Source organism: Meira miltonrushii, assembly GCF_003144205.1.
Source record: "Meira miltonrushii strain MCA 3882 unplaced genomic scaffold FA14scaffold_1, whole genome shotgun sequence".
Lineage (NCBI taxonomy): Eukaryota > Fungi > Basidiomycota > Exobasidiomycetes > Exobasidiales > Brachybasidiaceae > Meira > Meira miltonrushii.
In genome coordinates this window covers 1,104,832-1,117,709 of record NW_020289943.1, presented here as the reverse complement: position 1 = coordinate 1,117,709, position 12,878 = coordinate 1,104,832, and the positions used below count along the sequence as shown (strand labels likewise).

The 12,878-nt window shown below is 43.0% G+C and overlaps 7 protein-coding genes across 7 annotated transcripts; 5 read left to right on the top strand and 2 right to left on the bottom strand.

The window, feature by feature from the left end:
* Positions 1–29: 29 nt before the first annotated feature.
* On the bottom strand, positions 30–2,359 carry FA14DRAFT_183268 (uncharacterized protein). Its single transcript, XM_025501304.1, has one exon. The coding sequence runs from the start codon at positions 2,217–2,219 to the stop codon at positions 81–83; it is 2,139 nt and encodes a 712-aa protein (XP_025357207.1). The 5' UTR covers positions 2,220–2,359; the 3' UTR covers positions 30–80.
* A 961-nt stretch (positions 2,360–3,320) lies between these two features.
* Positions 3,321–3,840, top strand: FA14DRAFT_159200 (uncharacterized protein). The gene has a single exon (XM_025498098.1). The coding sequence runs from the start codon at positions 3,510–3,512 to the stop codon at positions 3,741–3,743; it is 234 nt and encodes a 77-aa protein (XP_025357206.1). The 5' UTR covers positions 3,321–3,509; the 3' UTR covers positions 3,744–3,840.
* Positions 3,701–4,910, top strand: FA14DRAFT_159199 (40S ribosomal protein S5-B). Its single transcript, XM_025498097.1, has one exon. It carries the CDS (start codon positions 4,086–4,088, stop codon positions 4,470–4,472), a length of 387 nt encoding a protein of 128 aa, XP_025357205.1. The 5' UTR covers positions 3,701–4,085; the 3' UTR covers positions 4,473–4,910.
* A 1,320-nt stretch (positions 4,911–6,230) lies between these two features.
* Positions 6,231–7,948, top strand: FA14DRAFT_7852 (putative G-protein beta subunit Bpp1). Its single transcript, XM_025502887.1, has 2 exons — positions 6,231–7,767; positions 7,907–7,948. Exon 1 carries the CDS (start codon positions 6,724–6,726, stop codon positions 7,762–7,764), a length of 1,041 nt encoding a protein of 346 aa, XP_025357204.1. The 5' UTR covers positions 6,231–6,723; the 3' UTR covers positions 7,765–7,767; positions 7,907–7,948.
* Positions 7,949–8,372: 424 nt separating this feature from the next.
* On the bottom strand, positions 8,373–9,359 carry FA14DRAFT_187058 (uncharacterized protein; the record flags this gene model as incomplete). Its single annotated transcript, XM_025501564.1, has 1 exon — positions 8,373–9,359. One exon carries the CDS (start codon positions 9,357–9,359, stop codon positions 8,373–8,375), a length of 987 nt encoding a protein of 328 aa, XP_025357203.1.
* A 390-nt stretch (positions 9,360–9,749) lies between these two features.
* On the top strand, positions 9,750–12,016 carry FA14DRAFT_7825 (putative URA7-CTP synthase 1). The gene has a single exon (XM_025502875.1). It carries the CDS (start codon positions 9,831–9,833, stop codon positions 11,853–11,855), a length of 2,025 nt encoding a protein of 674 aa, XP_025357202.1. The 5' UTR covers positions 9,750–9,830; the 3' UTR covers positions 11,856–12,016.
* Positions 12,017–12,807, top strand: FA14DRAFT_7826 (uncharacterized protein). The gene has a single exon (XM_025502876.1). The coding sequence runs from the start codon at positions 12,177–12,179 to the stop codon at positions 12,726–12,728; it is 552 nt and encodes a 183-aa protein (XP_025357201.1). The 5' UTR covers positions 12,017–12,176; the 3' UTR covers positions 12,729–12,807.
* Positions 12,808–12,878: the final 71 nt, after the last annotated feature.

The following is a 12,878-nucleotide window of genomic DNA, read 5'->3' as shown; positions in this document are numbered from 1 at the left end:
GTTGTGCTAGTGCTAGTACGTATTCTCGACATTCTATTTACATCTGTACATTATTACATTTTTTTCGTATTGTATGAAATTTAATCCAGGCGCTCCTCACAAATGCCCCCGGAAAGTTCATTTTTGCGGAGTATCCATTGTGCCATGGCGTTCCAATCATTGTGTTGAATTCCAAGCTTTTCCATTGCATCCCATTGACCTTGAACAAACATGTCGGGAATGTCAAATGGCATTTCTGAGCTACCCTTCATTGCTTCAAGCTCCTTTATGATGTATTCTTTTCGTACTTCACGGACGATAGACATTGAACGCTCATTGGAAGTGCAAATGTACACACTTTCATCCTGTTCTTCTTGCAGCTCATCATCACCATCTTTGCTCTGAGCCATGTCACTAGGAGCGGGTGATGATTTCGCTCGACGACTTCGAACACCAGCACTGCTTCCACGTTCTTGCTTTGCAAAGGTGCCCGTGAATGTGCGAGAGCGGGTGCGTCTTTCGATGACAGCCTTTGCCGGGGACTTGGTCTTGAACTTTGCTTTGAAGTTATACGCTTTTCTTTCCGCTCTTGATTCAGGAACATACTCATCATCCGTATCACCCTCCGCATCTGCATCATCAAGGCCATCAAATGACGTCAAATCGGAAGAATCATCGCAATACATTGTATCGATATCCTCTCTTGACTCGGTGGAAACGTCGGATTTGCCACTCGGTACTTCCTCAAAAGATTCATCCAGATGAATTTTTTTGATCGGTTTCTGCTTTGTTACAGAAACTTTTCGTTTTTGCGCACCTTTTGAAGCACTTCCATCGTTTGCTTTGACGTTGTTTCGCTCTTTGTTTGATCTGCACATGATTGGCTTGTTTTTGATCAATTGGAGAGCTACATCCATGATGCGACATTGTGCTTCCACCCATTGCAGATGACAGATCCAAAAGTATCGAGCTTTACCATCTTGCACTGACGGCAATTGAGAGAGGAAATGAATTGCGACCGGATTACCGACTTGAAAACGTGCTCGTGCCGCTGAGAAACTGATGACTTTGAAGTGTGGCATCTGCATACATTCAAAGCAAACGTGTGCTTTGCTCGGTTCGTGCATGACAATGCGCTTCCACTTCGTGCAGAATGAACACCACCCATGGCAGTTGGGCCACAAATACACCCATGCAGACTTCTTGCTCTGCTCCTCATTATTAACGGGGAAGGCCATTTTCCACCAGTCATCATCCAAACGATGATAGATCGATGGTGAGGAAAGGGAAAATGACAATGCGTCCGTCTCATTGAGATGAGCGGCGATATTCTTTACAATTTTCTTGTTGAAAATGGCCCGTAGAAGAACTCTTTGTGACAGTGACGATCGATTGACCTTCTTGGGATTTGATACCTCACGGGCATACTGCGTTGGACCAACAATGCTGGCATTGTACAAAGCACGATATTGCGGTGGTAATGTGGTGACTTGTGGTTGGCTACAATTGCGTCCATCAAAGATTGGGAGAAGCTGAGTACTCTGATGCTCAGCAAGTTTTGCGTATAATTCTTCGGACAATCTATGCTGCGTTTTTGTTGGCAGACTTGACTTTCGTAAAGCGTGTTTTGGTACTGGTGGTGGTGGCATCCGACATGATTCAATAGATTTGATTGAATTCTGAAGGTCTTCATGCGTTTTTGGGGAGACATTTTGAGTTTGTGGCTGTAAAGCATTCATTGTACCAAAAGTAGCCGGTCCACTCGCTCGGCGGGGCGTACATGCGGTGATATTTGGAGGAGCACCGGTCGGAGAAATCATTGACATGGAGGTGGGATGATAGTCAAACGCTGAGTGAGGGCTGTTGGATGGGAATGCATTACTGATCCCATCATCACAAAGTAAAGAAAGCGGCTGACGAGGTTTGCTTGACGAGCGAGTTGGTGTAGATTGATTTGCCACCCATGAAGGAGGAGAATTGAGATTTTTTCCTTCCGGTGTCCAATCAAAGGGCATCGGATATGGTAAACGTTCATTTGTCTTTGGGGTTGACTGAGTTTGATTGGTAGAAGAAAAAGGGCTATAAAATTCGCTTGCATATTGATCTTGACCAGAGGCGATTCTTGAATGGATGCTTTCTTCGTTTGATGGCACAAGCATGGGCGTGTTCAAATATGTCTCATCGCACCACGCCATACGTGGATCAATGGCTGCAGTAGATGCAGTCATATTGGTGAGCATGTCGAATGAAGTGATTGGAAAAGAAAGAAGATGAGGAGCGGGAATTTGAATTGACGGAGTCTAATTTGACGAAAATGAATTTCATTGTTGGTTTATATATCTTTTTTTGTGTCGATCATCATGAGTTATGAAAATAAAATGGGGAGATTAATTTCTCACTGAATTTCTCCCCATCAGCGGAGAAAAGAATGAAATGTGGAAAAGATTGGATTGAAAACGGGGATTGTGCCCCACCTTTTTTTTATTTTGAGTAAATTCAATCTCCGTTTCATACGTCCTTCAGATGAGGAAAACGCGTTTGACGCCTCCATCAAATGTCGCAATCAAAAGAACATTCGTTTTTCACTCAAAACCATCAATTGTTTTCATGCGATCGTCAATGTCTAATGCGCAGATTGGGTGGGAAGCAATACTTATCTCATTCAAAGGACAATTGTGATTATGCATGAATTTGAGCTAAATATATCCCACTGAATGCTATGACAAGAATTTTAAAGCCTGACTGATATACATCATATTTCAGGCGGTCATTCAATTCCGATGAGGTCACAAATTAATCGTCAATACGTATCCAGTCGGAGAGTCTTGACGATTGAGAGAAAGTTCTGAAGAATTGATTGATAGCTTGGGAATTTCGGAGAGCCCTCTTTTTCGCTTGCAGGTGATGTTATATTTCTCGTTTTTACCATTCGGGCCGTGCCGAGATACGCCCTGTCATCGTCATTTCTACCGTGATTGCTCATTTCGTCCCCATTTCTCGGACCGCTATGAACCGATTCAAGTCTAAATCAATAATCCATTCAAATGACAATCGAAGAATCGAGATGCGTCACTCATTGATTTCTTACGCTTGCACAGTGAATACACTTAACTTCATACGCGTACAGCCAAGGCGGCACGGCAATTCACCCGATATAACGTGACTGTCAGCTCGCAAGGCAAAAGATGATGAGCAAGTTTTTAGCGATTGTCACGTGTTGTTATACGCCGCGGCAAACTCCCAAGCGCGCTTCAAAGTCTAGCTTGAGGGCAAGTACCGCAATGCATACTATGCGACTTTTGTATTTGAACTCCAATACAATTTGTTAAAGGCTGTATAAGAAGATCTGTATTCATTCACTACACCAGAATTCCGCGCGAGAAGAGTGGAAAGTCTTCCTAAACCGCTTAACACACACACACACACGCACATTCACGCATACAGACCGCAGAAATTCTCAATTATCATCAAATCCAATTCGATCGACCACCATCACCCGACTCAATACCATATAAAACATATTCAAAAATATGTCTAGACCAGGTGTACCAGCCAATATCGCCAATGTGTCCGCACCTGTTGCAGGTAGCGTAAAGATGTTCGGTAAATGGGATGCAAGTGAAGTGGAAGTAAAGGATATCTCTTTGACCGATTACATTGCTTTGCGTAATGCCGTTTACGTTCCACACACCGCTGGTCGTTACGCCAACAAGTCCTTCAAGAAGGCTACAATGCCAATTGTTGAACGTTTGGTCAACTGGTAAGTGTCAATGAAGGGGAAGATGAGGTGAAAGAGGATGCAGTGAGAATGGAGAATACGATATCGACAGCGTAATTTGTGGGTGGGATATGAGGTGCGACTATAGCAGGGAAAGAAAGTTGGGATGCTATGTCAGCGTACGTACGATTTCACTCAGGCACGGCCACAAATCGCCATCGCAAATTCTCGCCTTTGGAGCGTGCTCTACTGGTAGGGACAATTAACAAGAAAACAGATTACAACCAATCCAATCAGCTTTATCGACCTCACACATCTTCTTTTACCTTCTTCTACTTATATCTCGTTTGCAAATATACTAACCACTACATTCTTTTTTCATAGCCTCATGTTCCACGGCCGCAACAACGGTAAGAAATTGATGGCCGTCCGCATTGTTCAACACGCCTTCGAAATCATCCATTTGCTCACCGACCTAAACCCCATCCAAGTCTTGGTCGATGCCGTCGTCAACACTGGTCCACGTGAAGACTCTACCCGTATCGGAAGTGCAGGTACCGTCCGTCGTCAAGCTGTTGATGTTTCACCTTTGCGCCGTGTCAACCAAGCTATTGCTTTGATCACCACCGGTGCTCGTGAATCTGCATTCCGTAACGTAAAGACAATTGCTGAATGCTTGGCCGATGAATTGGTCAACGCAGCAAAGGGATCATCCAACTCTTACGCTATCAAAAAGAAGGATGAATTGGAACGTGTTGCCAAGTCCAACCGATAAACGATTTCACCCTTTATTCAAAATTTCATCCACGGCATCTTCTTTCCTTGTTTTTATCCTTGGTAGTGGATGTACCATGTATTCATATCATGCATGAAAGCTAATCCTGATTTTCCTTTCAAAACTGCACAATTTACGAGAGGAAGATGGGGAAAAAAGAAGTTTGTCAAGTGGTGGGAGGTTCTTTCGATCTTGTTGGACCTTTGCTTTTTCTCTGATCATTATGGACAATAAAAAGATGATAACTTTGGTCTGTACGTTGTTATTTATTTCTCTTTTTTGTCCGTAATGATTCTCTTCATATGTTTCATTAACACAAAATTTCTCGCATACTGCACACGATCATGGCATCATACACTCAAAAAGCAATACATATGCTTACGATTACTATAACGTACGATCATTCATGATGAGGTTAAACAGCAGCTTCTTAGTTTTGTTGGCAATTGGTAGCGTTACGAATGAATGAGAGTAGCTCTAATTGTCAAAGTGAACAAGATCCTATTTCGTGGGTGAAGTGCTCAGAAGCACTGTTTGTGGAATGATTTGTCTAAATAGCCTGATTATGAACCCTCGGCGTGATAATATAAGGTTCACACCGAGGTCACTATCGGCATCCCTGTAAGTGCTTCTTACAATCCGGGCTGTTGTTTGCACTAGACAGCCAGCAGGAGTTATTCTGATTCTCGGGTTAAGCAGAGAAAAGCTTACAGTATTAGGTCTTTAGCGTATAAGCCAAAAGAGTAAAAGCTTTAAGCTGTGTAGTGCATGACAGTTGGATTATTCTCTCTCTCCCTGTGGTTGTTAAACTAACAACAATACGCCAACACGCAAAAGGCGCAGCGCAGCGCAGAGAGAATCGTAGAGCTTGAATAAAGAGAAACTTGCCATAAAAAGGAGATTGACAGATAAAGTGCCTTTTAATGCAAGAACACCTCACCTCTTTCTTTTGCACGCACGGGTACTAGGCCAAGGGGAATTGCAAGTAAAGTTTGAACGGATGACTGACCAAATGCCCAAAATTGTGTATATATTTACGTGTGTCGATCTGATCGCATGTAGAATGTCCGTCTACGTAGGAGTGGGAGGCCCTTTGTTCTTTATTTTGGAAGAACGGACATTGTTGTTTAGAGTGATTCACTACCATCAAAATCTCCCTTTCTTCTTCTTCTTCTTCATTCATTGTCTCAAAAAGGCGGACATCCAAATCAAAGGGTTGCCCAAATTTCAATAGGCTGATCAAGCCGAGCGGCAACTCCATCATCCCAAAAGCCACAACATCATCACAACTTGGCTCAATATCAATTCAAAGTTCTTTCTTTTTTTCAACTCAGTTGGATCATCGCTTATCGGAAAGCCATTTCCCAAAGAAGAGAAGTGCTCAAAAGAATTCTCAAACGGAAATTCATTCGAAATTAGTATAAGCAAAAGAAGCGGTCCTTCGCTATTTCGGCGTACCTTCAGCACACAAGCAAAAGTATTGACGGGACCGCCTTTTTTGCATCCAACAACTTTCGATCATTTTTGTGTCGGTCTTTTTGCGCGCGATAGGATCTTCTCTCTCTCATTTTAGAGCTGGAAGGCGGTCTTCAGACGAAAGAGAAAATTATTTCTACCGCTTCTTTCTTTGTGTTCAATCTCCTATACGCCTCATCCTGGCAAACTCCTAAGAGCGATTGTCATAGGAGTGTCAAACACACTGAACAACATATCGTGGAGCGTTCTGGCATTATTTAGCTGCATATACCGCAAATAATCAAGCCTCCAACAATCTTTCGCAATCTTCAAACTCACCTCAAACAAAGAGTCGCTGATCAGGCGGCACGCCGTAAAGGATTACATAGCAAAAACAGCTTTATCGGCCCGTCTTTTTCTTCTGCAATTTACGGACGACGGTTCCTAGACGCGAGAAAGAGGACAGACGAAAAGACTTGGCCATCGGATTCATTCTGGGCGCTCAGTACTAATATCACTTTGCGTAATCTCGTCAGAAAAACTTCACATTGATCTACAACATCCAACAGTAAAAGCAACGGGAAAAGCAAGCTACTGTCTTTGCTCAAACGATTGTGATCACTATTTTGGCATCTTGTGTGTAAAAAGACGATCAATAGGTACTTGCACCTTTTGAACTCCTTTACAACACGATCGATCTTCATCACATCTTTGGGCGTCACGCAAGCGTACCCTTTGATTGCAATTTTGGTCACTCAACTAATCAATCTTTCATACCAGCTCTACATCAGACATCATGGCTGCCGTTGACCTACAGGAAAAGATTGCAGCAGCGCGAAGGGAGGCGGATGGATTGAAGGAACAGATACGGTCACGAAGGGACAAGATGGCAGATACAAGTTTAAGGGCAATGGCAGCAGAAATAGAACCTCTACCGCGTATCATGATGAAACCAAGAAGAACGTTGAAAGGACATTTGGCAAAGATCTATGCAATGCATTGGGCATTCGACAAGAGGCATTTAGTGTCTGCTTCGCAAGATGGAAAGTTGATCGTTTGGGATGCCTATACAACCAACAAAGTTCATGCTATTCCTCTTCGATCTTCATGGGTCATGACATGCGCATACGCTCCTTCTGGGAACTTGGTCGCATGTGGTGGTTTGGATAACATTTGCAGTATTTACAATCTCAAATCAAGAGAAGGAAATGTCAAGGTGGCCCGTGAATTGAGCGCGCATACAGGGTATTTGAGTTGCTGTCGATTCTTGAACGATCGTCAAATACTAACAAGTTCTGGAGATATGACTTGTATGCTGTGGGACATCGAAGCAGGCGTACGTGTACAAGAATTCAACGATCATACAGGTGATGTGATGAGTATCTCATTAAGTCCTAATCCGAACTTGTTCGTTTCAGGAGCGTGCGATGCAATGGCTAAATTATGGGATATACGATCAGGGAAAGCAGTTCAAACATTCTCAGGACATGAAAGTGATATCAACGCAGTGACTTTCTTCCCCAATGGTGATGCATTTGCAACTGGATCTGATGATGCCTCTTGTCGTTTGTTCGATTTGCGAGCGGATCGAGAATTGAACTCTTACACTCACGACAACATACAATGCGGTATCACATCTGTTGCCTTTAGTGCTTCTGGACGTTTGTTGTTTGCCGGGTATGATGATTACAACTGCAACGTTTGGGATACGCTCAAAGGAGAACGTGTGGGTGTTTTGGCGGCCCATGAGAACCGGGTCAGTTGTTTGGGCGTCAGCACAGATGGAATGGCGTTATGTACGGGAAGTTGGGATAGTCGTCTTTTGGTTTGGGCATAAATAGCAACAAAACAGACTCTGATGGACAAAACAAAACAATATGTTCAATTCAGACGGGACAATTATGCAACCGCTTTCTTCTTTCCTCTTTATCATTCATCTAGCTCAATACAGCGATACCCGTTTGTCCCAATATTTCTCTCTATTGTCAAGCCAACGGCAAGGCCTTTTCTCACGTCACAACGTTTACGGACATTTGCGACATACCCAGAATCCACGATTTACCCATCAGCAATTCATCATTTTTTGTTCCCTTACGAACGATGCAGAATCAAGACTCTGCTTGTTTGAGAGGAACACGGGTGTTCTCTGTCCTTTCTCAGCCACTTCTACTCTTATCATTTGCGCGCCTGTTTTCCCACACAAGAGAAAGATTGAAGTGAAGTTTTTGCATCGCTTCGATCTAATCATGTAGATGAGAATGTGCTTGCACGTTGGCTTCTCTTTATACTATATATCCCCTGTTTCTTTATTTTCTCTAGGTCATTTCTCTCATCCCAATTTGTGTCCAATTCTGATCGTTTCATACTACCATTCAATAGCATTGATTCAGCTCTCACAAAGAAGGTGTGATTATTAAGATGAATGAATTATAATACAAATGACTCTCAGTCCAAGCAAACTGCTTGGGTTTGTGTACGATCACGCTGCAAACGACGCTCTTGACGTCTAGAGAAATTTTTGCATTCTCTTGTGAAATCCGGATCTTCATACAAATTATTCTTTTTCATCTTTGTATGACATCCGGCCGGACATTCTTTTGTGGTATTTCCCAAATAATCGGTGATTGCTTCTCGTTCGTATGCATGCGAACAAAGTTTACTTTTCATCGGGTTTACCATTATGCGTAATGTTAATGGACATTTGTATTGTTGTTTTGAAGCACCGTACATTGCGATATCATCCGTTTCTTCTTCTACTTCGTCTGCCTGTGCCGGAATGATATCTGCCAAAGGAGGCATTGGATCGTCATCGTCGTGCAATGCTGTCCAAACTTTTGATCGATGACGTTCGTAAAGCTTTGATTGACCGTATCTCTGCCTTTGTGTTTTGCCATTAAGTTCAGCCATGGCTTGATCCACTTGCTTTTGGTATAGTTCAGGTGCATCTTTCACTTCTTCTCGCCTAGTCAGCCGATCACGCAGATCTTGTAAGGAGGCCTTTCGCACTTCTGTTTCTTCTTGAAGGGCGATAAATTGACGACAAAGTTCATCATATCTTGCCAATTTAGCATCTGATTCATCACCTTTTCGTTCACTGATCGCATCAGCTCTTTGTTCTGCCACTTCGGATAAGGTATTAATGATATCTTTCAACATTGAATCGTAAGGAGGCCAGTTCGTATCGATGCTAGCCTTAATTCCCGCATCGGCAGCAGAATGACTTAATGGAAAAGATCTTTGATCGAATTCGTGCAAGGCTTCATCTATATCACCAATCGCATCAACGTGATCGATGCCATTTGTATGTGGTGTATCTTCATCCATACCATCTTGCATTGATGATCCTCCTTCTGATGCGACTGTTGTACTCCCTGTCGGCCTGCCTCTACTTGAATGCACTCCTGATCTTCTGGACGTTGAAGAAGATGACATTTTTGGTGACTATCAAATATCAAATGACGAAGAAAGATGTTGTTGTATGCACGACACCAAAAGTGGTGTTGGTCTTTGAAAAGTGCAATTTACGCGTATGGCAACGCAGCGCACTCATTTGATTACAGTTTGGAAACGTTGCTCAGCCTCTTTAGCCTGCCGTCACGCACTACTTCAAATCGAAACGCGTCGCGAGTTAAAATAAAGAGGAAAAGGCGTATGTCCAAATGCTTCTGGGCGTAAGAGGTGTTAATCAACTCAGCTGGCCTGCCTGTCTGCATGTAAGAAGAGCAAAAGATCAGTCATAAATTTTAATTTTTAGAAGGCAGAAAAAAAATCCAAATTAAAAAAATGAGAATGTCTTTTGCTGGAAATGGATATGCCTTTCTGCTTTCTATTTGACTACGACATCCTTTCTAAGCAACTTCATCTCACATCTAATCGTCGTCACCCTATTTGTCTTTCGTCAAAATGAAGTACATCGTCGTCAGTGGTGGTGTGATTTCCGGTATCGGAAAAGGTGTGATCGCATCTTCTACCGGTTTGTTACTCAAGACATTAGGATTAAAAGTGACTGCTATCAAAATTGATCCATATATGAACATCGATGCAGGTACAATGGCTCCAACCGAACATGGAGAAGTTTTCGTTTTGGATGATGGAGGTGAAGTGGATTTAGATTTGGGAAATTATGAACGTTACTTGGATGTCACTTTGGGTCGGGAAAATAACATCACAACTGGAAAAATTTACAGGGAAGTTATTGAAAAGGAAAGAAGAGGAGACTACTTGGGAAAAACTGTTCAAATCGTTCCTCATTTGACAACAGCAATTCAAGATTGGATCGAACGTGTGTCCCACTTACCAGTCGATGATACCCAATCCACTCCTGATGTCTGTATTGTGGAATTAGGTGGAACTGTGGGTGATATTGAATCGGCACCTTTCGTTGAAGCTTTACGTCAATTCCAATTCCGTGTCGGTCAAGAAAACTTTGCTTTGATTCATGTCAGTCTTGTTCCCGTTGTGGGAGGAGAACAAAAAACAAAACCCACACAAGCTGCCATTCGTGATTTACGTGGCCTCGGTTTGGTACCGGATATGATTGCTGCCCGTTGTGTGGAACCTTTGGACAGAAGCGTGATCAACAAATTGTCCATGTTCTGTCATGTTGGTCCGGAACAAGTGATGGGTGTGCACGATGTAAGCTCGACATATCATGTTCCCCTCTTGCTGGAAAGACAGGGAATGGTACAATTCTTTGAAAAGAGACTGCATTTGGACGTCAAAGGAGGAATTGCACCTGCAATGAAGGAACGCGGAAACGATTTACGGAAGCGATGGAAGGAACTAACGATCGGACATGATCACTTGTTGGAAAAGGTGGAAATTGTATTGGTCGGAAAGTATACCTCTTTGCAAGACAGTTACATCTCTGTCGTCAAAGCATTAGAACATGCCGCTCTACGTGTACATCGTCGATTGGATCTCAAATGGGTCGAGGCTGGAGATTTGGAACCACAGACAGAGATCGATAACCCTGTGCGATATTATGCTTCTTGGCAGAGCATCTGTTCTGCAAAGGGTATTTTGATTCCAGGTGGATTTGGATTGCGTGGTACGGAAGGAATGATTGGTGCTGCCAAATGGGCTCGTGAACATCGTGTGCCGTTCTTGGGTATCTGTTTGGGTTTCCAGATTGCGGTTGTAGAATTTGCACGGAATGTATGTGGAATTCAAGGTGCGGGATCGGCAGAATTGGACGCCAATACATCTGATCCCGTTGTGATTTATATGCCTGAGATCTCCAAGACCCATCTCGGTGGGACGATGAGATTAGGATTGCGTCCAACTCTATTCAATAAGGACAGTGAACGTTCAAGCAAGATCCGTAAATTGTATGGAGGAGCAGAAGCTATTTGGGAACGTCATCGTCACAGATATGAAATTAACCCGGAATACATCGATAGAATTGAAAGAGGATCGTCCAAAGCAACATCTCAACACACCTCAAACGGAGGAAGACCTTCTACACCTCCACCAAAGGGACTGCGTTCGTTGCCAACAAGCCCTTCTCTCAACCGTCAAGATAGCGCTTTCCGTCCTAGTACACCTGTCAAAGCTGGAACAGATAAATTATTATTCATCGGAAGATCGGAATCGGGTGAACGAATGCAAGTTGCTGAATTGATGCCAACATCTTCTTCCGATAAAGGACATCCCTATTATGTTGGAATGCAAGCTCACCCTGAATTTGCTTCTCGACCTTTGAACCCCAGTCCACCTTTCTTGGGCTTCGTTGCAGCTGCTGCCGGACAAGAGATTTTAGAAGAACAATTACATGTTCAAAAGAATTACCATGCACCACATCCACCAAGTTTGATGATTTTAGAAAGTGAACGGTTACGTAGACAAGAACAAGAAGCAAAAGAAGGAGTCGCAATTAATGGAACGACGGAAAAACCTGCTACTACACCTCCAGGAGCATCGAATTAAGGAACGTTTTGTATTGTGTTAATTTGATTGCAATCTTTATCTCGTTATATAAGCAATGGATTGAATAAATACCGCGGAGATAAGAGGAACTTGGAACATGATGTGCTCTTCCTAGATATGAGGGTTATAAGCTGAACAGACATCCTAACCCTAAGTATGAACACTCGGTACGGTCTCTCAACATGGGCGTTTAATAAAAGCGCAGCGCGTGTGCATCTTAAGTCCGGATGAATGCATATTTCCGCTACTTAAGGTTTCACCGAAAGAAATGATGTCTCTCCCCATTCTTGACTTCTACCATCATGAACAAAGTACTTGAGAATGAGCTCTGAAGAAGTTAATGTATGGCCTAGTGTGGTACTGACTGGACATGATAGTTCAAAGCAGGGCAAATCAGTCTACATCGAACCACCACAACCTAAACAGGCAACACCCTTAACCCGAATCGTTTACGGTGCAGAAAGTGAACCTTCGAACGGCGGCAAGATCGAATTAAATAATGATGCCGATTTGAAAGCATTTGAGAATTTCGATTTAAGCAAAAGTGGATTTATACCTACGAACGGATGTAGGATAATGGCAGGTGAATTTCCCGCAGGAATTGATAAACGAGAAGATTTGCATAGAACATTAAGTGTGGATATCATTATTGTCGTTCAAGGTAAAATCACTTGTCATTTGGATAGTGGAGAACAAAAACTATTGGCGTTGGTGGGATCTTGGTGCAGAGAGGTACTATGCATGCATGGTCAAATCCCAGTTCAACCGAACCGGCAAAGATCGTTGGTATCGTGTTGCCGTCAAATCCGATTGAAGGCGCAGCTGAAGGCAATGTGCGAAGCTAAGATCAGAGCAAACGGAAGCTTTAGATGATCAGCAGCCAGAACCATGTATTACATCATCTACTCTCCGCTGCTTCTTCGTAATACATGTGAACCGTGAATTGAAAGCTATATATGTCCATCATTTGCGTTTGAGTTTGGGGCTTGAAGATGTTTCGAACTTGACAACTGCCCCGAGCTA

Coding starts and splice junctions, on each gene's coding strand:
- FA14DRAFT_7826 (XM_025502876.1), top strand. CDS start 12,177: ATGAGCTCTGAAGAAGTTAATGTATGGCCTAGTGTGGTACTGACTGGA.
- FA14DRAFT_159200 (XM_025498098.1), top strand. CDS start 3,510: ATGTCTAGACCAGGTGTACCAGCCAATATCGCCAATGTGTCCGCACCT.
- FA14DRAFT_183268 (XM_025501304.1), bottom strand. CDS start 2,219: ATGCTCACCAATATGACTGCATCTACTGCAGCCATTGATCCACGTATG.
- FA14DRAFT_7852 (XM_025502887.1), top strand. CDS start 6,724: ATGGCTGCCGTTGACCTACAGGAAAAGATTGCAGCAGCGCGAAGGGAG.
- FA14DRAFT_159199 (XM_025498097.1), top strand. CDS start 4,086: ATGTTCCACGGCCGCAACAACGGTAAGAAATTGATGGCCGTCCGCATT.
- FA14DRAFT_7825 (XM_025502875.1), top strand. CDS start 9,831: ATGAAGTACATCGTCGTCAGTGGTGGTGTGATTTCCGGTATCGGAAAA.